This window comes from Drosophila yakuba, chromosome 3L (assembly GCF_016746365.2).
Source record: "Drosophila yakuba strain Tai18E2 chromosome 3L, Prin_Dyak_Tai18E2_2.1, whole genome shotgun sequence".
NCBI lineage: Eukaryota > Metazoa > Arthropoda > Insecta > Diptera > Drosophilidae > Drosophila > Drosophila yakuba.
In genome coordinates, this window is record NC_052529.2 from 24,779,637 (window position 1) to 24,805,505 (window position 25,869).

The 25,869-nt window shown below is 43.1% G+C and overlaps 1 protein-coding gene across 8 annotated transcripts in view; it reads right to left on the reverse strand.

Annotated features, from left to right (window-relative positions):
• The window catches only part of LOC6540108 (synaptosomal-associated protein 25), a 189,782-nt gene that overhangs the window by 155,487 nt on the left and 8,426 nt on the right, over positions 1-25,869 (reverse strand). For all 8 annotated transcript variants that reach the window (XM_039374344.2, XM_039374343.2, XM_039374342.1 and 5 more), the window contains one exon: positions 3,705-3,746. In XM_039374344.2, coding sequence (XP_039230278.1) covers positions 3,705-3,746 — 42 coding nt within the window. The remainder of the gene's footprint in view (positions 1-3,704; positions 3,747-25,869) is intronic.

The following is a 25,869-nucleotide window of genomic DNA, read 5'->3' on the forward strand; positions in this document are numbered from 1 at the left end:
CCTAAAGCACGTCCGTAATTTCTTCGGGCGTCACCTCGGGCTCAAATACTTCGTTAGCTCTCTGTAGTTGTCTTCCGTATTAGTTTGGACTTTAATTTCGTGGATTGTGCCCTTTACTAGAGGAGTAATGTGCAAATTGTTATTTCCAATAACGTCAACCAGTTGAGTCACTAGAGCGCTTGAGATCTTCTCATGGATAAAAATTAGTGGAGGCTTTGCCTTCTTTTTTGCAATTTTTGATGGCTCTGCCAGAAGCTCGATCCTATTGTGGTTTGTTGGCGCTTCGCTAGAGGTTGAGTTATGTTTGTCACGTGTGATTTTTTGTGTGTTCCCCGTTTTTGCGTTTTGAGGGCTTAATTTTCTTTTTGTAGTAAAGTAGCGGTCCCCAATGGTAATGAGGGAGAGCAAGAGTGCGGCCTTTATTGCTTTGTTGGTAGAACTGCATTTGGCAGGTTTAGGTTCAATGACCGCTCGCGTACTGCATTTGTAATAGTAAGCGTTACTCTTTTGAACAGATTGCCGAAGTTCGTCTTGCTCTCGCTGGTGTTAAGAGCAAATATCGCTTCGGGTCATAGTTATTTTGGGTTTTTTTTATTTATTTATTTAATTTTTTTTTCCTATTATTTGAGAATAATTAGGAAACTTAAACTATAAAAGTACTTTCATCGCACTAAGCGTCTATTTCGCCTAATTTGGAGACTTTGATACATTGATCTGTTTGTTAAAGGTTTACTACACAGGCAAATCGTTTGCTTTTCGGGGAGCTTTTCGAAACTTTTCAGATAACTAATCTTGGTTTGAAAGAATTTACATTTTCGGGGGTCTAGCTTTAGTCCGACGTTTTGCTATCTATCGAAGACGTGTGAAAGCGCATTGCTATTTCGTCAAGGTAAACCAGTCTAGATTTCCCAGCAGGGCCGGCGAAGAGGCCGATAATCCACACAGAACCGGGTGAAGCCTTTCTTCTTATTTTTACCAGAACGACCGAAGATGCCAACGGGCTAGTGGGCGTGATAATTATGCATCTGAGTTTTATGTCGGCAGCCACCAGTTCCATCTCGGAACAGTGCTAGACGACGCACTAGTGGAGCGGGTTACCTGGTGTCGATGACAGCCCAGGCTAGATTGGTATGACCCGAGTCATAATCTTTTCGTAGAAATAGTCGAAGCGTTACTAATAGTTACTAATAAAAGGATAATACGTATCTCTGAGTCCGTCGCTAAAGCGCAGCGGGTAATTCAATTCGCCGAACACGGTTCTGCCAAGGCGTTCCAGTTCTATTGCTAGTCCTTTTAGGGCTCTCAAGGTTTCGTTCTGATGGTTCAAGTACTCGCGCATGTCTAACGTGAGGGCGCTGTACTGTAGGGATAAGTTAAAACCCTTTGCACTCTCACGCACTTCCTGCACATTTTCATTTCTTTTTTCATGGCGGGATTCATGCAGGACGTAACAATACACCTGACCCCATGGTAAGGGATTGTCGGCCTGGGAAGTACCGACTTCACTACGAAAAGTCAAGCGTATCCTTTTAGATAGGTGTGTTGGCTACGATCCCGATAATGCCCTACACCTTGTCAAGATTAAACGCACTCGAGTTTCTTGGTCATATCTCCTGGAAGAGGGCGGAACGTCGTCTGTAGATAAAGAGTTTGACGAAGAAGGCTAGAAAAAAGGTGGGAAAAACAGTACAAGAGAGTCCAGGGGAACCATGCCTTATAGAGTTGCCACCGCGTTAGTATCGACAGTATTTTTAGTAGTTCGAGTATTAAGCAGCACCTTCTATTACTTTCGGGGTGACACTAAGCTAAGGTTCCGTAAAATACATTGCCTACAAAGCCAGACATTATCTCCCAAAAAATTTAATTACAACTAATGTAATAATACTATCTATATCGAAAATGTGAGCGTGCCATTTTGTGGCGATTGTGGGCGTAAGAACATCAGTATACAAACGCGTCTATGTCTCTGGACTACATGTCTAATCTCAACATTACAGCTTTTATAGTTGCTGAGATCAAAGGACGTTTATAATGACGGACAGACAGACGGTCATGGCTGAAAACGCTTCCTTCTACCAGTTACATACTTTTTTACAAATATTTTACTCTACAAGTAACGTGTTTAATAAGGAATGCAGAATATCAGTAGACTCGCAAAGTTCTAAGTGCTTTAGAACGCTCGTAACGATCCGCAACTGAAGCTGAAGTTAAAAACTTCAGTCTGAAAATGATGATGAACGCCTTAATAATATTGTAGCCATTTAACGAACAGAAATTAACAAAGCCCACTGTTTCGCAGAAGCGGTCATTGATACTCTAAATGAGCTTTCAGTGTGTAACTTTTAAGAAAAAATATGTAAAATGTTATTAATACGTAAACAAAAAAAGAAGACAAAAAGATAAAACTTTTTTTAAAACTGTGGATTAGGAAGCTTTTTGCAGGTGTGAGCTTTGCACAGAAAAATCGTCATTAGAATCTGCATGTTCAATTTAGAATTTCTAGTTTTAATAGGTCATATTTATATTGACTCGGCTGATCAACAAAATACAATTATTAGGGTCGGAAGTCTTATTTTCAACGAATCAGGTATTCTTGATATTACTCTCTACTCTACGAGTAAGGGGTACAACTATATGGTGTGGGAATGAGTCTGGCATCACTGTTCAGCCGAACACACCATAGATGAGTCGTGACGACGAAAGGAGATTGACGAGGAGGTGAAAAGCGGGGAGTTAAAATCGAGAGACGACGCTGAGAAGACGTAAAAAAGTACGACAAAAAAACGACGACGAAGTCGTCAAACGATGTTAAATTCTGTTCAAACTTACATTATATTGTAAAGTATCCTATCTAAGCTATACTTAGCACTATTTTCAGTAATAAAACTATTAAAAATTAAATTAAATAACAAAACAGTGGGACTTATCATTAAAAACCAAAACCAATCCCACAATGGTATAAAGCGTACCCTTAGATATATATCTATAGCAATGATTGAGGGAATAAGGGCGGGTTCCAAAAGAGGACGGAGGAGTAAATATATTACAAAATAATGCATATTTATTTTCTAATAATTTCTTGATCATACTACTGTATATTTATATGTCCACTTATACCAATAAAAAAAGCCTTTTATGATTTTAGGTAAGGCAGGAAATAAACATATTTTTCACTTTTTGCAACCGTTTCAATGAAGTTGTATCAAACTTTATAAAATATTAAGACGGTACTAATGCAGATTTATCGCACATAATAACTTTTAGATATAGTTCCCCTTAACCTAGGGCAAAGCGTCGTGTAAAAAGAATAAAATTATCGACATAAAGATGATATCAAAATCCAAAACTAGCCACGAATTATTACACAAACAAATTTTCACTTTTTGTATATATATATATTTTTGAAAAAAATTGTGAGGCTGTGCCTTGTGGTTAATATTAAATAAGAAATTTATGTGGTTATTAACTGACTTTTAAATTAATTATTTAATTAATTTTTAAACATAGACGTCAATAAAGACTACTACAAAAACTATCCATAATGGCCTTAACCATTAGGTTAATTGGGTCCACCGTTTTTAAGCAAAATTAAAAAAATGGCCAGTTACAAACACTGTATCTTAGGAATATATATTAGTATCTTTGTGTCATTCCTTCTTACTGTTATAATTTAACGTATTATATATATTTTTATTTTTTCTTACCTCCTCACACAGAGCAAGCATACGTCGCGTACTTTCCAGGGACTGAAACGAAAAATAAATTGTTATCACGTATACAGAAAAATTTTATACACAGGTAAGGTAAGCGGGTTGAGTTTTAAGTGCAATATACTTTTTACAGATATGTTTCCAGATCGTCCTCAAAGTGTTAACAACAAGAAAATATCATCAGTGTAAGTAACTAGTTTAAAAATTAAATTTTGAGGACAACTCAGCATCTTTGTTTCAATTAGAATATTATTTTAACCTTTTAATATATGGTATCGTAGAATTCGTATATAATTCTCCGTAGCAAAAAAGTTGTACTGCGAAGACATCGACATCGATGTGCACAAATACTCTATGCGCACAGTCTGCTATAGTTTATTGACTGAGAAAATGATGTTGATCAAGTATCAAAGTTGACATGCCGTCAGTCGGGTGATGGACAAGGGGACTAACGTGTAGTTTCAAGCTTGCTAGAAGAACGCGCCGTAATTGTCCGTACACCCGGAAGTGCGACTATACTCTCCGGCTATATAGCCCAGCTCAGGGTACCTGGCGACCCCCTGTTCTAAGCCTTACCCGGGCGTCGCGGATCTCCGCTGAGTCTGGCCGAACAACCCTCAGGGGAGCGAAGTTGGTGAGTGAGCTCACCTGCCTGGCCTCCACCCTAGGACCGGGTTCGAGTGAACCCCGCCTCAAATCTGAGGCTACTGAGTGCAAGCCGCCCACAGCCGCCGCCATGGGAACATCTCCAGGCCCTAGTGCCCTGATGCCCCCTTCAGTCGCAGCCAAGGACGGTAAGCACTCAGTCGCAACCGGTAACGGCAAATACACCTACACATTGAAACGATCTGCAGGTCAAAGAGATCGAAAACGGCTCCTTCGGCTGAATGGATGAAGAAGGTGGAATGGGCAAGATCTGTTTTGCCATACTTCGGCAAGGAAGCCCCCAAGCCACCCAAGCCCACAGAGGTTAAAAAGCGACCTCCACCTAAGAGGGAGCGCTCCCAGGACGTTCCCTCCGATCCCTCGGCAAAGCGGCAACGCGTACAGCCAGGGCGATCTTTTACGGAGATCGTGAAAAACCTCATTCTCCTGGGCGTGGTCGACAGAAACGACCCGAGTGGCAGAACTCCACAAAACAAATGGAAGTGGGTGGAGGCAGCTCTAGCCACCAAATGTTTCGAAATTTTAGCCAAATAACCTGGCCCCCCTCCTGTCTGCAAAGACGTGGGATGGTTTCAAGGCGGCGTCAAGGAGTTCGCCTGTGACAACAAACGCTTTACAAAGCCGCAGTAATGGAGCTGGGGGAGGTGTATGAAGGCGCCGGACTTGTTGCGCTGAGCTGGTCCGACGTGCCTTGCCGACCCCGTGCAAGGATCTGGATCCCGGCATCCATCAAGGCGCCGGACCAGATCCTCATCATGCTGCAGCGCACCTTCCCACCTCGGACTGGCGAGTGGTGAAGGTCGACGAGATGGAGGGGCCATCAAACCAGGCCATCCTCATCCTAAACAAGGAGTCCCTAGCTCCCATTGAGGCCGCTCATGGGGAGCTAAACTTCGGCTTCAGCTCAGTGCCCATAAAGGTCTATAAATCGGACTCCGCCAAGGAGGATCAGGAAGGCAGTGGAGGAGTGATCGCGGAGATTGCCTCTGAAATCGAGGCATCGGAAAAAGAGGATGGCTACTCGACTGATGCCTTAATCCTCCGCAGCCTTGCGAACATGGGTCCAATGACAGACCTAGACACATCGGACGAGGAGGGAGCCGACACTACCGTGGTGGAGATGCCCACAGCAGATGTCCGTGAGGCTTCTGCAAATAAACCTCAACCACAGTAAGGCAGCTTCCGCTGCTCTTCAACTCCATCTGGCTGAGGATGGAGTCGACATAGTCCTGATCCAGGAACCTTGGATAGTGGGAGGAAAGGTTTCAGGATTGGGGACTAAGGAATATAAGCTTTTAACAGCTCCCAGCGAAGGTAAAGTAAGGGCCTGCATCTTAGCCAAAAAGCACCTTAGCATTTTTCTGCTCCATAATTACAGCGATGCAGATAACGCGGAAGCCACCGTGGAATGTCAGCCATCTCCGTTCCGAGTGCTGCCATCGTACATGGCCTATGAAAGGCAAGAACCGCCGGATGAGCTGGTAAGGAGACTGTTAGAAGACAGCGAAAAGCAAAAAATTGGCCTCCTAGTAGGCTGTGATGCATGAGCCCACCACACACAATGGGAAAGCACAAACGACCGCGATGACCGCGGTTCAACTTTATTTTTAGTTCAAATCTTTTCATACGCAAACAAAGGTAATGACCCCACCTTTATCATTAAGAACCGAAAAGAGGTAATAGACCTAACTCTCGTCTCTAAACCACTATTAGAGACAGTAACTCACTGGAGGGTGCTAGATAAGCACTCTTTCTCGGACCACAGGTATATAGAAACGACCCTCACAGCCAACCCCTCAAATCCAGCAGTTTTCACAAACCCAAGAAAAACAGGCTGGCAAAAATACAAAAATATGTTTAGGGAAAATATCCCAATAGGTCCCTCTCCATACCCCCAAACAATTTCTAGTCAAAACGAAATAAATTCAATTCTTACGGAAACCTGCAACTATGCACTAAAAAAAAGCCTGCCCCTATAGCAAGACCAAAAGGAAAAAAAACATCCCTGGTGGTCAGTAGAACTATCCCCCCTCCGAATAGACTGCAGAACCGTTTATAACAGGGTCCAGGCAGGAAATGAGGAGGCAATGTGTATCGCCTACAAGAGAGCCCTTGCAAACTACAAAAAAGCGATCAGGAAAGCAAAGCGATCCTCGTGGCATTCCTTCTGCTCAGAAATTGAAAATACAACTGAAGCAGCCAGACTTTGAAAAATCCTCTCCCAATCAGCCACAACCCTAGGCTACCTTAAAAGATCAGATGGCTCCTGGACCAGCACGAGTAAGGAATCTCTGGAGATACTTCTAGACACTCAATTTCCAGGAAATAGCCAAAACGCTCTCACCTCCCAACAAACAAACGCCACACTGGCAAGTATCGAACTGTGCATAGACCCAAAGGTGCTCCATTGGGCCATGCACAGCTTAAACCATAGAAATCTGCAGGTACAGACAAAATCAAACCCGCACAAACCCAACATGCGGGAAATATTGCCATAATCTGGCTTCTTGACATTTTTAAAGCAGGGAAACCATCACACACGACCCCAAAGGATTTCAGACCAATTAGTCTGTCATCCTTCCTACTAAAGACCCTTGAAAGAATCATCGGCCTGCATCATTTTCACAGGCAAATACCCCCAAACGCTATGCGATTTCATGAGCTTAAACTCAGTGTTTTGTCCAGCTGGACCAAGAATAACGGATTAGGAACTAACCCCTCAAAGATTGAGCTGGTTCTCTTCACTAGGAAGTATAGACTTAGTCCCACCTATCCTCAACAATCAAAGACTTTCCTTCAGTACCAGCGCAAGGTACCTGGGCGTAATACTTGACAGGAAACTAAACTGGAACTGGAACCTCAGATATAAAAAAGCTTCTATGGCACCCTTCACGTGCAAGGGTTCAAATTGGGCATGACACCCTATATAGTAAACTGGATATATACGGCCATCGTTAGACCAATACTACTGTATGGGGTCGTGGTAGAGCTGCGGCACTCTGCATCTTCAGTGCTTTACGCACCACCCCAAACAAAGCCTTAAATGCCATACTCAACCTCCCAAGCCCAGAACTAGCTGGCATGGAACAGGCTACAGTAGCGGAAATCAGGCTTTGAGATACCAAACAGTGGAACCCACAAGAAGCGGGTCACTCATGTATCCTAAAAAACATTCAAATTGTCCCCTCCAGGATAGACTACTGTACTCCAACGGAGTACATACAAACACCGTTCAACACAATCATCCCAGAGAGGGACGAGTGGAACTCACCCCCGATCATTGCAGCGCTTTCCAAGCTAAAGTAGCAGCAATAAGGGAGGCCCTAAAACACTTAAAAGCCCTAAAACCGGAAAGCTTACATGTAAACATTTTCAGTGATAACCAAGCAGCTATCAAATCGATTGGCTCAATCTCAAGTCACTCAAAAACAGTATCGAATTGCCGATCATCTTTACATGAGATGACACAACAATTCGTAACCAGCCGCATATGGGTACCCGGTCACAGGGACATAGAAGGCAACTCCACGTAGATTAACTAGCTCGAGAAGGCACTACCGCGCCACTCAAACAAGAGATGATAGGAACCCATGCCAGAAGACTAAATGCCCCGTATAACGATTTCTGCCGTAGCTGTAGGTACGAAGAAATGGAAGAAACGGTAGAGCATCTACTATGCCACTGTCCAGCACTGCAAGCGAAAAGACTTACTCAATTAGGAAGCAGATTCCTGATAGACACGTCCGACCTGTCCGACACCTATCCACATCGGATACAAAAATTCACGAGCTCCTCTGGCTGGGGAAACTGCACACGAACCTCGACGGGCAAAAGGGGAAAACATACACGGTATCACAATGGACCTCTAATGATATAAGTGCGTCGATTACCGACGGCCGGTAAAACCTAACCTAACCTAACCTATCAAAGTTGACATCAGTCTACACAGTGTCTACCAAAAAACATCACAGTTAACGTCGGTTTGGAAGTCTAGAGAAAGAATATCAAGTTTTTGATGTAAGTCATCAAATAATCACAAGTTAAGCATAATCTGGGATTTTACATTTTACCATTTTATCTACCTGCCTTTAGCATTACATTACAAAAATCAGATTCGTAAAACAAATTTATTAAATGACAAAAGAAGATAAAAATGCATTTAAACACACATCCCGTAACATCCTGTTAAACATTTTTATACCATCTAGTGGAAAGAATTTAGTTTTAATATCGGCCTACCTGTACATATCTACCTCATTTACCTTCTTTGAGATATATTCTATATTTCGATATTCAACAGTTAGCTATTTCTATTAGCATATTAGATAATTACTGAAAATGTTTCGTATAACAAAACGTGTTCTCAACATATGTGTAAACATATGTTACATAAAGCATTACTTATGCATACTCTTAAGCCTCATTTACATGATTTTCTTTATTTCATTTTCATTTATTTCATTATTAAAGTTTATTATATATATTTTAATGAATTCAAATTAACCTTCCGTCTTCGTTTCTTTTTGCCATCGTCTTAGCATTAAACTTACTAAACTCATCTCTAGTTAGTTATCGTTACTCGTCATCTTTATGAAACCTACAGTGAATTCATCCTCGTCGTTCTTCGTCTGTAATGTTTAACCTTACGTCTTCGTTTTATATAAAAATCATCATCATCAGGTGTAGACCATCGTTTTATTTATTTATAAGATTAAAATAAGACTGCAAGGTATTTCGCCTAACAAGCTCAAACATTGCATACGCAATTTGGAAAAGTTTGACTCCCAAAGCGAAATGGCAAAATTTGTCAAAGACTTCTGTGTTCTGCGAATTCTGTGTTCACCAAATCAACCTGAGAATGGATTTCAAAGACATGCATGCAGTGCTTAGAGAAGGTGGCTAGGTTTAGCTTCCAGGCTTAAATCCAGGAACATTTTATTAAAATATATCCTTCCAAAAAGCTTAGCAATATTCCTGATTTAAGAAATTGGCCTGTAGTTGAAGGCTTTCTCCACCCAGCACGCTTTTTGTAATCAGCATGATCTTGGAAATTTTCTTTCTATAAATGTAGCGCTTGTAGTATAAGATCGACGACCGCATATTCATAGGCGCCATCTAGATGTGGGTGTTCGAACCAAAGAAGTGGCTCAAAAGAAAGGCAAAGGAGAGCAACAGGCCCAAATGTCAACTTTCTCTGGGGTACATCTCTCTTTTTCCTAGGGGCAGTAGGTTGGCGCCAGATTGGTGGCGTCTAAGATTTTTTTTCACCTCCCGATTTTGGTTAAGAGCAGTTGTGCGCGATGTGCTTCGTAAAAGTATTTAAATTGGTCCACGTTATATACCCCGTTTGGGCAAAGGCAAAGTGAGAAGTTAAAATAACAAGCATTAATTTGCAGAACTGCAGGGTTCGTCCAAAATACACCGTGGGCAACGTGAAGTCCCTCAAGCCAACGCCCCAATCCACCAGCTGCGTCCAGAGTCGCGGACCAGGAAGTCAGGGAAAGAAAGCCGCCAAAAGCACTCAAAGATTTGGAGACCCCATGAGGGAGCTGGAGTCGGAAACAAATTTCGCTTCAGTGATCGTGCAGTCGTCCCGCCCGGCACTTTTAAAACGCACCGGTGTCGCCGCCGCGAAACGAAAAAGCAGGACAAAAATCATTTTTCTTTGGCTAGTGCAAAATCATTTTTAAGCGGTGTAATCTAAGGACCGAGAAAAGGCCAAAAAAAGATCTAAGAAGGAAAGAGAAAAGTGGTGAAATTGGAGGTATGAAAGGAAATTTAAGGAAAAAACTATGAAGAAAGTCATAGGCCAAAAATGGCCTGATTTTGGTTAAGTGTCGGATAAGTAGAATTAGTTTATTTCTTATATTTTTTTTTGGTGTTCAACCGGTGAAATTTGTAAAACATCCGGCAAAAAGAAAACGGCAAGATCCTAGAGAAAGGAAAAGGCGTGGCCTAAGAAAAATTGAGTGGTTTTTGTTTGTTCTGTGAATTTTTGTTTTGAGTGATTTTCTGTTCGCCTCTGCTCGGTATAAAAACCTATATGTCTATCGTTTGGAAAAAAATGAGATATGAATATTTAATATAAAACATAATGTAATTTTGGAAGAAAAAAAGAAGTGAATATAATATTTTCTGCAGCGTTTACAGGCCCTTGAAAGCGCTTTCAACGAGGGACTTGTCGGCGAAAATTGGTGAGCGAAAATATATAAATCGTAAAGTTATATGAAAATTCTATTTCCCTCCAATTCGTCCCCAAATCAAAAATAACTCTGCATACCCAAAAAGTAAAAGTAAATTAACCAAATAAAACCTTAAAGAAGCCATAGAGTTATGTAGGCAGGACAAAAAAAAAATTAACAAATGCGTTCAAAACGTTCGCTGCAATCGAAGCCCACTCAATTTTGATCCAAATACTATTTGTCTGAATCGGCTCCGCGTTTTGAAATTATAACCGAATATAAAACATTGTAAAAAAACGATGACAAGCCCTTCAAATTTAACTATTGCTTAATTTTTGTCTTATTTACTAAATAATATATATAATACTTTATATATAATACTTTTAGCCCACCTTTATAATCACTTATATTTATCCCTTTTTATATTAATACCAACTGTTTAAATTCAATTTAGCATGTCCCCAGATATGTCGTCTCCTTTTAGCTTTTAAATACATTTTTATAATGTTTTAGAAAAACAGTAATTTTTGACATGGCATGACCTTAACCCCTTGAGACATCTGAACACCGAAGGGGCCGTTCAATCTAAGAATATAAATATGGTAATAGAACGGCCATGGTTGCGAGGGCGAAAAGTATCTCAATTCCATCTGAGATAAGTAGGTGTTCGTCATGATATAGTGCAACATTTTCCTTTTCTTGTCAATGTCTATCCTTTTCCGTGTATTTAGACTAAGACTGGTGTTATCCCGTGCCCCTATTTTTTGGCTTGTCCCTTCACGCAAAATATGAACTTCATAATGAGAAAAGGCGAATCCAAGAGAAGTAGCAAGACCACCACCCCTCATAGTCGACGAGCCCAGCAGGAGAAAATTTTTGCGTGTGCACTTCCCTTGAGTTTAACATCCAGCCGAAGTATTCAATAAATGTTCGTTACATAAATAAATATATCCTTAAATAATGATGACGAAAAAATATCTTAACAGGGAGAAATAAGTATTAAATTCAGCTTTTAAGAAAAAAGGAGGAGACTCTATCAATGTCGGGCTTAGGGGAATAACAAAAGTGCAATATCCCATCAACAATGGCGTTATCTATTACTGATAATGACCCAAAATTGGTCAACAGCCGACACAAAGTTAGTAGAAAATGGGATGCCAAAATCAGAGTTAGCTCAAATGTTGCCATATGCCATTCCAGAAGATATTGACGAAGATTTATTTTTGAAAATAATAAAGCCCCAGAAAGTGTAAGGGTTCGTCCTGAGGCTATTTTCAGCTTCAGAGATATACTGATTAGATAAGAACTTATTCAGGAACTTAAATACTCTTTTGTGTTGTCTGTACCTTTTACCATCTACTGGAGAACCCCATTGGACAAGCCTCTTATAAAAATTGCTTCTAAGATTTTTTAACTTCTGAAGGCAACTTAATTAAATCATTAACAGACGGTAGAAAATTTACAAACTTTATGTTAAAACATAATGGCTGGTGATGTACATCACAACATTATTAATTATTAATTTGGGTGGGTGCTGTAAAAATTCCTCAATAACAAAAATAAATTTATAAACAAAAATAATAACATTGAGTTCAAAAAATTCTAACGAGTTGAAGTTAGTGTTAAACCATGTTGCAACCAATACAATAAATCGTAATCGGGGGTGGAGCTGTTTAGAAAGACTGATTTTGTTTTAGTTCTCATGCCAGCTATGTTTTGAAAATATAATTTAAGCCTATTAATTTCGGTTTTCCGGTAAGCTGTGTTATTGAAATAGCTGCCAGTTCGTAAACCAAAATATTATTGCATAAAAAAAAAGTTATGCTTTAGCTCAACGGAATGGGTCAGAGTCACATAATGGTTTCGCAAAATCTTTGAGCAGTAACGGTAAATCAAACGTAATGCGCTAATTAATACTTTGTGACGCTTAATGCGCACAATAACACATAAGAACACATAAGAGAAATACAATGAAGTCGATAATAATAGACAAGAAATACAATAAAGTCAATAATAATGAAATCAAAGTTCAGAAACAACCCATTAACTTCATCAAATTCAAACAATACGCGTGCGTGCGCCACAGGCAAGGTGAAGGAGCACACTGGCCCACCAAGGGGTGGGCACACTAATGCGGTGAAAATAAAGAAAGATAAGCGGGCACACCCCCAAGGAACAACAAGAAGGAGATAAACTTGGTAATATAAAGAAGGATTTAACTATATTATCTCTTTCTTAAGCCTTTCTCCATAATTGGAAGAACTTAGGGTCTCTCAAACTTCTCTTCATATTTGGAAGACCTCAGGGCCTCTCAAACTTCTCCATGTTTGGAAGAGCTCAGCGCAGCCGAATTCGGAATAGACACGTCAGGATCGAACGAAGAGTTAAGACGACTATTGTCGGCGTTCTCGAAAACCGTCGATTATAGGGAGGAAGTTAAGGACTAACGGAAATAATAGCGAAGCATAGAAGGGAAAAAATCCCAGGACAGAGACCAGTACTAGTAATAACTAAGGCCGAAACACAAAAGGTAGAGATAGATACGGAAAAAGACACAAAAATGGTAAAAAACAAAAGTGGAATCGGAAATCGAGGACCGGGTGCGGAGCTGGGGTATCCGATATCAAGGAACAAAAAACCTACTGGAAAGCAAACCTACTGGAAGAAACTTACAACGCAGCTCCTGGAGTACTTTCTGCCACCAAGGTACGAGGAAAAGCTGGAGTCCCTCGAGCTGGCGGAAGAGGTGGAGGATATGGAATCAATTGAGAGTCAGGCGTTCCCCGACTATCTGATACCCGTTACTCAGCTAGAAAAAGTGCAAAGGAAAGTCTTCAACACTGACAGATTTTGGCGGCTTGTGGACGTTAGAGTGAGCGTGGCAAAAAGTTTTTTGGCAAATCGATAGAAATTTTAAAGCCCAATACAAAAATGAAAATATTTAAAAACATTTTTCAAAGGTGTGGGCGTGGCAGCTTTGGGCGGTTTGTGGGCGTTAGAACGGCTGTGGCAAAAAGTTCTTTGACAAATCGATAGAAATTTACAAGACCAATAAAAAAATGAAAAAATATCAAAACATTTTTTAAAAGTTTGGGCGTGGCAGTTTTGTGCGGTTTGTAGGCGTTACAGTGGGCGTGGTAACATGAATCGACAAACTTGCGCTGATTCTATGTCGGACGGACATGGCCAGATCGACTCGGCTATTGATCCTGATCAAAAATATATTGACCTTATATGGTCGGAAACGCTTCCTTCTGCCTGTTACATACTTTTCAACGAATCTAGTATACCCTTTTACTCGATGAGTAACGGGTATAATAACAAAATATTAAAACATTTTTAAAATGTGGGCTTGGCAGCTATGGGCGGTTTGTGGGCCTAGCAAAAGTTTCTCTGCAAAAAATTGAAAAGTATCAAAACATTTTTCAAAAGTGTGGGCGTGGCAGTTTGAATCAGTTTGAATCTAGCAAATCAGAATTATGCGTAGTTCTTAACTCTACAACCAACACATTTTGGAGACTTATTCTAGTCCGCATACACCAATACTAATGCACACTGCATATTTCTGTATGCTTCTCATTTTCGTGCAGACTTCTACTTCCCCCCGCTCATACCCGCGACCAGACTACGTTCGGCAGAAACTCTAACGGTTGTCTGCCGCGCATTAAAAGAATAGAAAAGGCGCCTGCATGGCGCGTGCCAAGCAGAAAGACGCAAATGTTAAAATTGTCGTTAAATTCAAATGATCTACGACACGGCCTTCCTGACCTATCACACGTCCTCGTGTGTTAAAAATTCCTTAATATCGATCATCGTTATTAATTTATTATAAACCTTTTTATTATACCCGTTACTCGTAGAGTACTAGTACTTCCACTAGCTGAGTAACGGGTATCAGATAGTCGGGGAACACGACTATAGCGTTCTCTCTTGGTTCATAATATATTTTAAAAATTAATTATTGTTATAAAAGAACTATACGATTTATTTGCTGAAATTTAATCAAAATTACACATTATTATTTTAAAAATACTTTTAAGCTTACATTGGCAATGTTTTACCTCATACTCAACACGTTAAGGATAGCATGTATTACCGCTGGTAACAAAAAAAATAGATCCATAAGACAAACCACCATCGCTACAAAATACGCAAAACAGCGCCGTTCTTAACGTTCTTAAACTTGTTTTTTTTTTTAATTTTATTATAAAAAAATGTATGTTTAAATTAAATTAAAACGTGAAGAGAAACATTTTAACCAAATTTGCTTCCTTTTAAAAGATGAATCAAAAGATGAAATATAACAATTGTTAAAGTTGATATTAATATTGCTTAAACCAATAGCCTGTGTAGAAAATAAGAACCCCGTAAATATACTCAAGGAATAATACACGCATGTTTTTGTACCATTTAGTAATAAAACCAACATGAAGATGAGTAAGCTAACAAATAAACATATTTGGATTTTCTTTAAATGCCTTAAAAAGTTTTATATAGCATTTTAAATATAATAACTTTTTAATAGGAGCTATATCTATTATAATTTTTTTAATACATTTTATTATTATTATTATTTTGTTTAATATAAATTTGCTTTATTTATTGGATTTTTGCGAAACTTGCAATTCTTTTTCAGATCTTATTTATATTCAATATTTAACAACATCGGTTGCATTAGGCAACGCAACGTTGTAAGGATATAAAGTTATTTTGGTAATCTACTTATTATAACCGTTGTTGGTAGAGTAAAAGGGTATACTAAATTCATTGAAAAGTATGTAACAGGCAGAAGAAAGCGTTTCCGACCATATAAATATATATATATATATATATATATATGTATATATATTCTTGATCAGGATCAATAGCCGAGTCGATATGACCATGTCCGTCTGTCCGTCCGTCCGTCTGTCCGTCCGTATGAACGCTCAGATCTCAGGAACTACAAAAGCTAGAAAGTTGAGACTAAGCATACAAGCTCCAGAGACATTGACGCAGCGCAAGTTTGTCGATTCATGTTGCCACGCCACTCTAACGCCCACAAACCGCCCAAAACAGCCACGCCCACACTTTTGAAAAATGTTTTGATATTTTTTCATTTTTGCATTAGTCTTGTAAATTTCTATCGATTTGCCAAAGAACTTTCTGCCACGCCCACTCTAACGCCTACAGACCGCCAAAAACTGCCAGTGTTTAAGACTCTCCTTCTCCCTTAAAGTTCTTGATTTTCAATACAATTTTCTACTAGCACACAGTTTTTCAAACCGGCCAGTCCATCTTTTGTTAGCCTAGCTCACAGCTCATAGCTCGACAATCCGGCCAACATACGTGGCACCCACTTGACGTAGTCTAAAAGCCGGACAACTTACTCGCACCACCAACCGTTACCAAATTTAAACTTAACTGCAACAAAATGGCGAACCACATAACTCGGGCACCCATATGGTAGAGAAAGTTGCATTTGGAATAGGTCCGGAGGTTTACAAATTCTTAGTCATTATCGAGATCACAGCCCTCACTGGCTTGATCACTGGCGTCTTCTGCGCTTTCATCTTCAAACACTGTGGTAATCCTCTTCTCAAGCATACATCGCAGAGATTCATGAGAATATTTGTAAGTTCGGTTATTATTTAATGCTTTAAGTTTATATCGATCTCCTGGTAATACTTCGGCCACTACAAATGGACCTTTAAACTTAGGATCTAGTTTGGTCTGATGACGTTCCTCATTTTTAAGCAAAACATGGTCTCCTACCTTGTGTCTTACAATAGTAGCTTTATTTTTATCGAATCTAGCTTTATCAATTTTGGCATTCTTTTCCATGTTATGTTTTGCCATTTCTGTAACTGAGCCAACATCGACAATATTTTCTTCATTTACAACAGGTGTAAGACCAAGATCCTGGGCCAGTTTCAAATGCGGTCAGCATGGACTTTAGAGTACTCATGACTCGCTCCACTTGGCCATTGGCACGACTAGCACCTGTGGCAATTAAATGTAAATCCATTTTCTGTGCTGAGCAGAAATCACGGAATGCTGAACTAGCAAAGCTACGACCTTGATCAGCGATAAGTCGGGAGGGGTCACCGAATAACGATATAACAGATCTCACTGCCTTAATGCAACTATCAGTGTCTAACTTCATAGTATGAGAGAGGTAGACAAATTTAGTAAACGCGTCTATCAACACAATTATATACTCCTTCTGGTCGCTTTTTCCGCTAAGTTTACCACGGGATGTCGATCTTAGGAATGGGATGGAGTTCGGATTGTATTTTGCCAAACGGAGGTTTTGACAATCTACAAGTGATACAGTTGTCCACAAATTGGCGAACATATTTAGACTTTTTATCGAACCAACAGAACTCGTAAATTTTCTCAAGATTTTTCTCCCAGCCGAGATGCATAATTGACTCGTGTACGTTGTTGACAGCGAACCACCGAAACTGCTTTGGGCAGACATCGAGTCTTTCCATTTCTTTGAACTTTTCGGTATAGAGTTCCAGACCGTATTTCGTAAGTTTTGGCCAAATCCTCGAGCAATTCATCATTACGCAATTTAGAGATAATAGAAGAAGTTTCTTCGTCTCTTTGCTGTTCAGCCAATAACCAGTTGTCGGATATTTCTGTCATATTGATATGTTTTTCGACTACGCCTATTGAATTCTTGACAATTTTTGGAACCGGATTCCGAGACAGAAAGTCAACATGAGCCACACGCTCACCTGGTGATATCAAATTCGAAAGATTGCAAGTACGACCACCACCTACGAACTCTAGGAGTCAGTTCTATCTTTGTACGAGAGGCTTTAAGCGAATTGCAGTCAGTAAATACAACAAAATGACGTTCATGCAAGTAATGGCGAAAGTGTTTTATAGAATTGTAGACAGCAATTGAATGGTAACGTGATTCTGCTGAAGATGTCATCTTGCTAAAATATTCGATAACTCGAGGCTTCTGTTCGATTCGGTGCAGCAAAATAGCGCCATAGCCAACAGAACTCGCGTCTGTGTGGAGCTCGGTAGAAAATTGTGGGACGGGTTCATTAGTTAAAATAGATATTACTTTTTGCCGTATCTGCTCATGCTCCAATTCCCACAAAAATGACTTGCTCTTTGAAGTAAGGCCGTAAAGAGGCTTCATCAGTTGTGAAAACTTGGGTACAAATTGTCGAAAATATGAGACTAGCCCAAAAAAATTTTCTCAATGACGGACTGCGGGGTGGCAAACTTAAAAGGGCTCGAATTTTCCTAGAATTCGGTCGGATCTCACCTGCCTTTACCTCGAAGCCCAAATATTCAACACAAGACTTAAGAAAGGAACATTTTGTAATATTAAAAGAATATCCAGCATGCGTAAGTGTTTGCAATACTATTCGCAATCTTTCAAAAGCTTCTTCTTTTGTACATGCAATTATCATTACCTCATCCATATAAACAATGGCATATGAATGGGTAAGATCACCTAAGGCACGATTAATAGTTCTTTGGAATACGGAAGGTGCGTTTTTAAGCCCGAATGGCGTAGTCAAATATTCGTACTGGCCTTCTGGGGTGACAAACGCCGTTCGCTCGACTGAATTCCGGTGAATAGGGATCTGGTGAAATCCGCTTGCCATGTCTATACAGCTGAAAAACCTAGCACCACTCAGCCTAGCTATTTGATCAGAAATTAGCGGCAAAGGGTACTTGTCAGAAACGGTATTTGCGTTTAGCTCTCTATAATCCACGCAGAGGCGGTCAGTACCATTTTTTTTTCGGACAAGTAACGTTGGGCTCGCAAAGGGGGAGGAACTGGGTCTAATAATGTTTGATTCCAACAGCTGTTGAATTAAATGACGAACCTTTTCCTTTTCCTTTACACTCAACCTATATGGGCGCTTTTGAACCGTCTAATTTTGATCGATCAAGCGAATTTCTAACTGTCCCGTAGTCACACGGCTTTGGGGAATTCCATTTATGAATGACCCTGAATATTCTTGTATTATTGACAACAATTGGTCTCTATCTGGTCCATGCAGATCGGTGTCAATGCTAGCCAAATCAGGATTCTTTTCGGAAACTTCGACAGCTAATATAGATTTTTCATTAAACATAGTAAGCGATTTTGATGTTATTGTCACACCGACTCCCTGGCTCAAAATATCTCGACCAATCAGAGCGTCATACTTAATATAATTGTCTAACACTACATGAAACAATATTTCATATGAACGTTCACAAATAAAAACATTGGCCAATAGATATTACAAATAGTATTGCTACCAAGACCCCTTAAAATAACTACGCTGCCCATTCTGGATCCAGATAGTCTCTGCGAAGTAGCCTCCTTGATGAGTGAACACTCAGCTCCAGAATCAAAACAAAATTGGAACAACTTACCAGATTGCGAAAACGTTCCTACAGGTTCAAAAATGGTACAGATGTTGATATCTTTTACAATGTTGTTTTTGGAAGACGACGAACGCTCCTGACGATCAGGACATACTGTAGAGATGTGTCCAGCTTTTCCGCAATTGAAACAAGTCAAAGTTGATCGGTCTTTCCCTGAAGGTTGCTTGCCGGGTTGCTGGACGTGCACTGCCATTGTATTTGATCGACAGTCCGCCTTTTTGTGACCAGGCTTTCCGCAGTTGTGATACTTGAAGTGGGGCCTAGCTCGTTTTCCTGACGGCTCTGAAGTACCATCGTTTGAAAGGTGGCTCGGTTTGGCGTCAAATGAATAGGCCTTCAGTTCTTGATGCAGCTCGTTCCGAGTGTTGTGAGGAGTTAAAACTCCGCACAAATGCGAATAGTGATCGCATAAGGAGGGCCTACCGTTGCCAGTTACGCAACAAGGCAAAGCGTAGTAACGGCAGTGCGAAGCCCGGAGAAAGAGAGTTTGGAGACTTTGGGCTGGAGAAAGAGAGTTTGGAGACTCTGGGCTGGAGAAATAGAGTTTGGAGACTCTAGAGGAAGAGAGTTTGGAGACTCGGGAAGTGGAGAGAGAGAGGATGGAGACTCCGGACTGCTGAAAAGAGAGTTTGGAGAGTCAGCAGGCTCAAAGGCAAATAACGGGACAAATCGAACTTTGGACCGGGCCAACGGTAAAATCATGGACTTTGGATCCGGAGACTGGAGACCAAAGGGGTAAACCGTTAGAGGAGGCCTATATAAACAGGCCGAGCGCTGGAAGCAGGACAGACAGTCGAGGAGAACAAGTGTACGAGTTAACAACGTTAGAACGAAGTCAGCAGAGGAGCTACGACCGTGATAGTCACCAAGGAGCAAGATCGCTACGTCAAGACGTTCGGGACGAGAAGGTCTCCGAACTGAGACGCAGGTAGCTGAGGTCCAAACGACGAAGCACGAGTAGCCAGGAGGCAAACAACAGGAGAGGCCAGACCTGAGCGGGCTCCCGAGGAAGCGGCAGGGATTGTGATGTAGACCCGGTGGACTGTGTAGGAGATCGCGTGCTTAAACCAGGCGATAGCCTGGTGTGTCCGTGCAATCCAAGCAGGCGTGGTACCGGCGCCAACAGTCCGAACCAGACGTGGGGTTGACGTGTTGCTGTTCCACAGGCGTTTGCCTTGGGGATCACAGCCGTGAGCTTCCGTGAGTCTGCGTACGACAACAATTCTCAGCCCACGCGACGAGCGCCCCGTACAGCTCACCCATATTCATGGTGAAGAAGAAAACGGGAAAATGGAGACTATGCGTGGACTTCAGGCAGATAAACGCGAACTCCATAAAGGATGCCTACCCGATGCCACGGATAAACTACATCCTCGACCAACTAAGGGAGGCGCGCTTTATAAGCAGTCTGGACCTAAAGGATGGGTATTGGCAAATACCGCTGGAAGAGTCACGGCCCGGAGAAATGCCAGTTCTTCAAACAAGAACTTCTGCACCGTGTCACAAGCCAAGGGATAGGCACGGACCCAGAGAAGGTAGCAGCGATAGCCCAGCTAGAACCACCGTCATCGGTCCGAGAGCTGAGGCAGTACCTTGGAGTCGCATCGTGGTACCGACGTTTCGAGCCTGACTTCGCGCGCATTGTAAGGCCACTCAATGACCTCCTCCGCAAGGGTACCAAGTGGACATGGTCACAGGACCATCAGCAAGCCTTCGAGGAGGTAAATGCCAGATTGGTAACCGACCCAGTCTTGGCGTGCCCCGACTTCGGGAAAACGTTCATCCTGCAAACGGACGCCAGTGACTACGGGATGGGCGCAATCCTCACACAGGACACAGAAGATGGTGAGAGGGTCATTTCATACTTTAGCCGGACCCTAAACGGAGCCGAGAAGAACTACTCGAACAGAGAAGGAGTGCTTGGCAATTGTGTGGACTATTCGGAAGCTAAAGCCGTACCTTGAGGGCTACCACTTTAAGGTAGTGACGAATCATATGGCGCTGAAGTGGCTAAACAACATAGAAAGCCCTTCGGGAAGAATTGCCAGATGGGCGATGGAGCTGCAGCAGTACGACTTCGAGGTAGCATACAGGAGGGGCCAGTTGAACATGGTAGCAGACGCATTGTCGAGGCAGCCACTGCCAGAGTCGGACTCAGCAGTACCCGATATGCTGAGAAGAACGCAGGACAAGGGGGCCGAATCAGAGTGCAGCTGGATCAAGGAAATGCGAGAAAAACTAAAAGCACAGCCTCAAAAGTTCCCAGACTACGTGTGGGAGGGTAGCACCCTTTACAGGCAGATTCCGCATAGAGCAGGGAACGAAGATGTAGTGACCTGGAAGCTATGTGTTCCGCGGCAGCTGAGAGAAACTGTCTTGCGTGAAAACCACGACTCCCCAGCAGCCGGTCATGTAGGCAGTTGGAAGACGATTGCACGGCTTGCAGCCCGGTACTACTGGCCAGGAATGCAGAGAGACGCTAGGGCCTACGTTCGGAAGTGCGAGGACTGCGAAAGGTTCAAACCGAATCAGCGGCAGGCGGCGGGAAAGATGTTGACACAGATCCCAGAGGAACCCTGGGCGACAGTGTGCGCCGATTTCGTCGGACCACTACCAAGATCGAAGCACGGAAACAGTATGTTGTTGGTACTAATCGACAGGTTTTCGAAGTGGACGGAGTTGGTGCCTTTGCGAACAGCCACGGCGGAAACGTTGCAGAAAGCGTTCAGGGAACGCATAGTCTCACGATTTGGAGTACCAAAGGTGGTGATCACGGACAACGGCGTGCAGTTCACGAGCCGGGCTTTTAAGAAGTTCCTCAACGACATGGGGATAAAGCAGCAGTTAACGGCACCGTATACCCCACAGGAGAATCCGACAGAGAGAGCAAACAGTGAAGACAATGATAGCGCAGTTTGCCGGACAGAACCAGAGGAATTGGGATGAAAGGTGGCCCGAAATCATGCTGGCTGTGAATTCCAGTGTTTTAGATTCCACAGGCTACTCACCGGCATTTTTGACACAGGGCCGCGAGCCAAGACTACCGAACGCACTCTATGACAGAGAAACGCTAGGTACGGGAAGGCAACCAGAGTCACCGGAAGGAAACGCTGAGAAGATGAGAGAGGTCTTCGAGATTGTGCGCAGGAACCTAGAGAGGGTGTCCCAGGACCAAGCAAGGCATTACAACCTGCGGAGAAGGCAGTGAAAGCCAAGCGTTGGTGAAGTGGTGTGGGCCAAGGAGCACAATTTGTCTAAAGCGGCTAAAGGGTTTGCGGCCAAACTAGCTTCGAGGTTCGATGGACCGTACCAAATTGTGGATTTCATATCGCCAGTGATATGTAAGATTCGCCACCGGACGAACAAAAAGGAATGCACGGTACATGTCAACGAACTAAAACAGCAGGATCAGGAGGAGAATGGTGACAAGAACGTGGAGTCGGATCCATCGGAAGGCACGCAGGAGAACGACAACACCTGAGAACGGACTGGGTTCGGCAGCCGTTCTAGCGTCAGGCCGAGGCGATAGTCAACGGATGCAGACTGCGAGTCCGACAACCATTACAGCGTCAGGCCAAGGCGAGAGTCAACGGCTGCGGACCGCGAGCGAACCAGAGTATTGCCGCGACAACCACCACCAGGGAAGAGTAAGGCACAAACGACGGGAAGTTGAGAGTGACAGCACCTGAGAACGGACTAGGCTCGGCAACCGTTTTAGCGTCAGGCCAGGGCGAGAGTCAACGGGTGCAGATTACGTATCCTGCAACCGTTCTAGCGTCAGGCCAAGGCGAGAGTCAACGGAAACGGACCACGAACGAACCGGAATCCTGCCTCAACAACCACCGGACCACGGATCCCACATACTCCCGTGGAAAGGGGAGGGGCGGTACAAAAGTACCGCAAGGCATGCCAAATAATTCTGCAGGGAACAAAAGTCGAGGATTACAAGGATGAAACGTTTTGTTTATATTCCAACTTACCGCCAAAAATTTGTTTATAGACATCAAAGCTTAGGCAAGGGGGCGCCTCGATCACAAGGCGGTCGATCGGCACTCGATAGTGTCAATCGATGGGCAAAAACATCGGAAAAAGCAGCACATGACGGGTCACACTACCGAAATACCAGGGTCACCAAGTGGCAACGCCGCCCCAACGGGAGTTATCGGGATCTATCGGTAACAAACAATCAACGGCGAATGGTGTGACCAGATGACGAGAAGACGAAAATGTGGAATGCGGGAAGAAGAGCGTAGAACGAAGAAGCATCACGGAAGTACGAATGAGCGGCAAAGTTTGAAATTAAGAACGAGGAATATACTCAAAGGAGATCGGCGCTGTGGAACTCGAGACGGAGCTGTGAGCGTTGACGGAATCCCTAAAGTGTTCCGCGGTAACCCCAGGGCCGGATTTTAAATTTTCCCGAAGAAAGGAGGAGATGTGAGGAGTTAAAACTCCGCACAAATGCGAATAGTGATCGCATAAGGAGGGCCTGCCGTTGCCAATTACGCAACAAGGCAAAGCGTAGTAACTGCAGTGCGAAGCCCGGAGAAAGAGAGTTTGGAGACTCTGGGCTGGAGAAAGAGAGTTTGGAGACTCTGGGCTGGAGAAAGCGAGTTTGGAGACTCTAGAGGAGGAGAGTTTGGAGACTCGGAAAGTGGAGAGAGGATGGAGACTCCGGACTTGCTGAAAAGAGAGTTTGGAGAGTCAGCAGGCTCAAAGGCAAATAACGGGACAAATCAAACTTTGGACCGGGCCAACGGTAAAATCGTGGACTTTGGATCCGGAGACTGGAGACCAAAGGGATAAACCGTTAGAGAAGGCCTATATAAACAGGCCGAGAAGCAGGATAGACAGTCGAGGAGAACAAGTGTACGAGTTAACAACGTTAGAACGAAATCAGCAGAGGAGCTACGACCGTGATAGTCACCAAGGAGCAAGATCGCTACGTCAAAACGTTCGGGACGAGAAGGTCTCCGAACTGAGACGCAGGTAGCTGAGGTCCAAACGACGAAGCACGAGTAGCCAGGAGGCAAACAACAGGAGAGGCCAGACCTGAGCGGGCTCCCGAGGAAGCGGCAGGGATTGTGATGTAGACCCGGTGGACTGTGTAGGAGATCGCGTGCTTGAACCAGGCGATAGCCTGGTGTGTCCGTGCAATCCAAGCAGGCGTGGTACCGGCGCCACCAGTCCGAACCAGACGTGGGGTTGACGTGTTGCTGTTCCACAGGCGTTTGCCTTGGGGATCACAGCCGTGAGCTTCCGTGAGTCTGCGTACGACAACAATTCTCAGCCCACGCGACAAGCGCCCAACAACGAAGGTCCGCGCCACCCAGGACGACGAAAGCGGTAAGACAGTGGAACCAGGCCGCCGAGAGGGACATCCAAGTCCGACCGCACCGGCAGGAGAGAAAAGGTAGGGTGGAACGTTCATCTTTCACTGGGCGTCTTGCTACAGGGACTGCGGCGTATCCGGGCGATAGCGCGGTGCGTCGGAAGGAACTGAACAAGCGTCTGGCGGGACCGGCCGGGACAGAGCAAGGGACAAGAGGTTGTGGCTAGCGAGGCGTATGCCTTTGAGAGCCCGCCAATTGTTCACCCTAGTCTGGGAACGGTGACGATTCCCTAAGCCTTTGACCTTCCTTCTCGCGCGTCAGCGGCAATACGAGGCGAAGGTCCGACGCTACGACGAGAGAGCAGAGGCGTCCTGACAATTTAAGTACATTGCAAACTGAGCTCAAATAAAGACCCGAGAACGAAACTGCGAGTGTTATTACTGGTAACCGGGTGATATAAATTTGGTGGGACGAACGCACAAACTCTACTGAGCTAGCCGCATGTATTCCGTAGCGAGCAGACAAACAAAATCAGTTCGTTACAGTGTTCATGTCGGAAGTGAAAACTAAACGCCGCAAACGCCTGTCAATTCCAGCTGCATGCGCTAGTGTAATGGACACTGCGATTTGCTCCACACTCAGCGTCTTCCATTTGGCCATAAGCGAAGTAACCATTCGGCTTCCATATAACGAAAGGCAGTTAGCAGATTCATAACTGCTGCCGCTAATGTTTCTGTTCCCGCAAAATGTTGCAGAAACAATTCTCGGAAAGCAAGTTTGTGACAGCCAATGAGACGCGCTTCCTTTCAGTGATTTTCTGAGGGTCATCATAAGAGCGCTGCCTTCCAGTTGGCTTTCAGACAACATGTAGTCCACCGTTGAACACCAGGATTGCGCGTCTGATCCCGCACGTTCAGGATTAAACCTGGCCAATACCACAGCAAACGATTCTTTTGGCTCTCTTTGTGAGTGTTGCACTTGTTTCAGAAGTTCACAAAAATTTCGATTTTGCGACTCCAAAATTGCCAGCAAACTATTTTCATTGTTCAAAGTAGGTATAGGCGATCCCACTTCTGATGTCAAAGAGTTATCAGGAAGCCCTTCTTCTCCTTCACTACCCTAGTTGTCTGCCGAACGTTTTCTGACGCGTGAGCGAGGCATGTCTGTTAGGCGTAATGATATAAGACCGACTGACTCAATTCTCTTTTCACAAAATCAGAATTATGCGTAGTTCTTAACTCTACATGCAATACCAACACATTTTGGAGACTTATTCTAGTCCGCATACACCAATACTAATGCACACTGCATATTTCTGTATGCTTCTCGTTTTCGTGCAGACTTCTACTTTTCCCCGCTCATACCCGCGACCAGACTACGTTCGGCAGAAACTCTAACGGTTGTCTGCCGAGCATTAAAAGAATAGAAAAGGCGCCTGCATGGCGCGTGCCAAGCAGAAAGACGCAATTGCTAAAAATGTCGTTAAGTTCAAATGATCTGCGACATATACATACATATCGAAATAGAACACAGGTACTATTCCTTCTCATTTATTTTTTGATTATTCCTATGGCACATATGGGA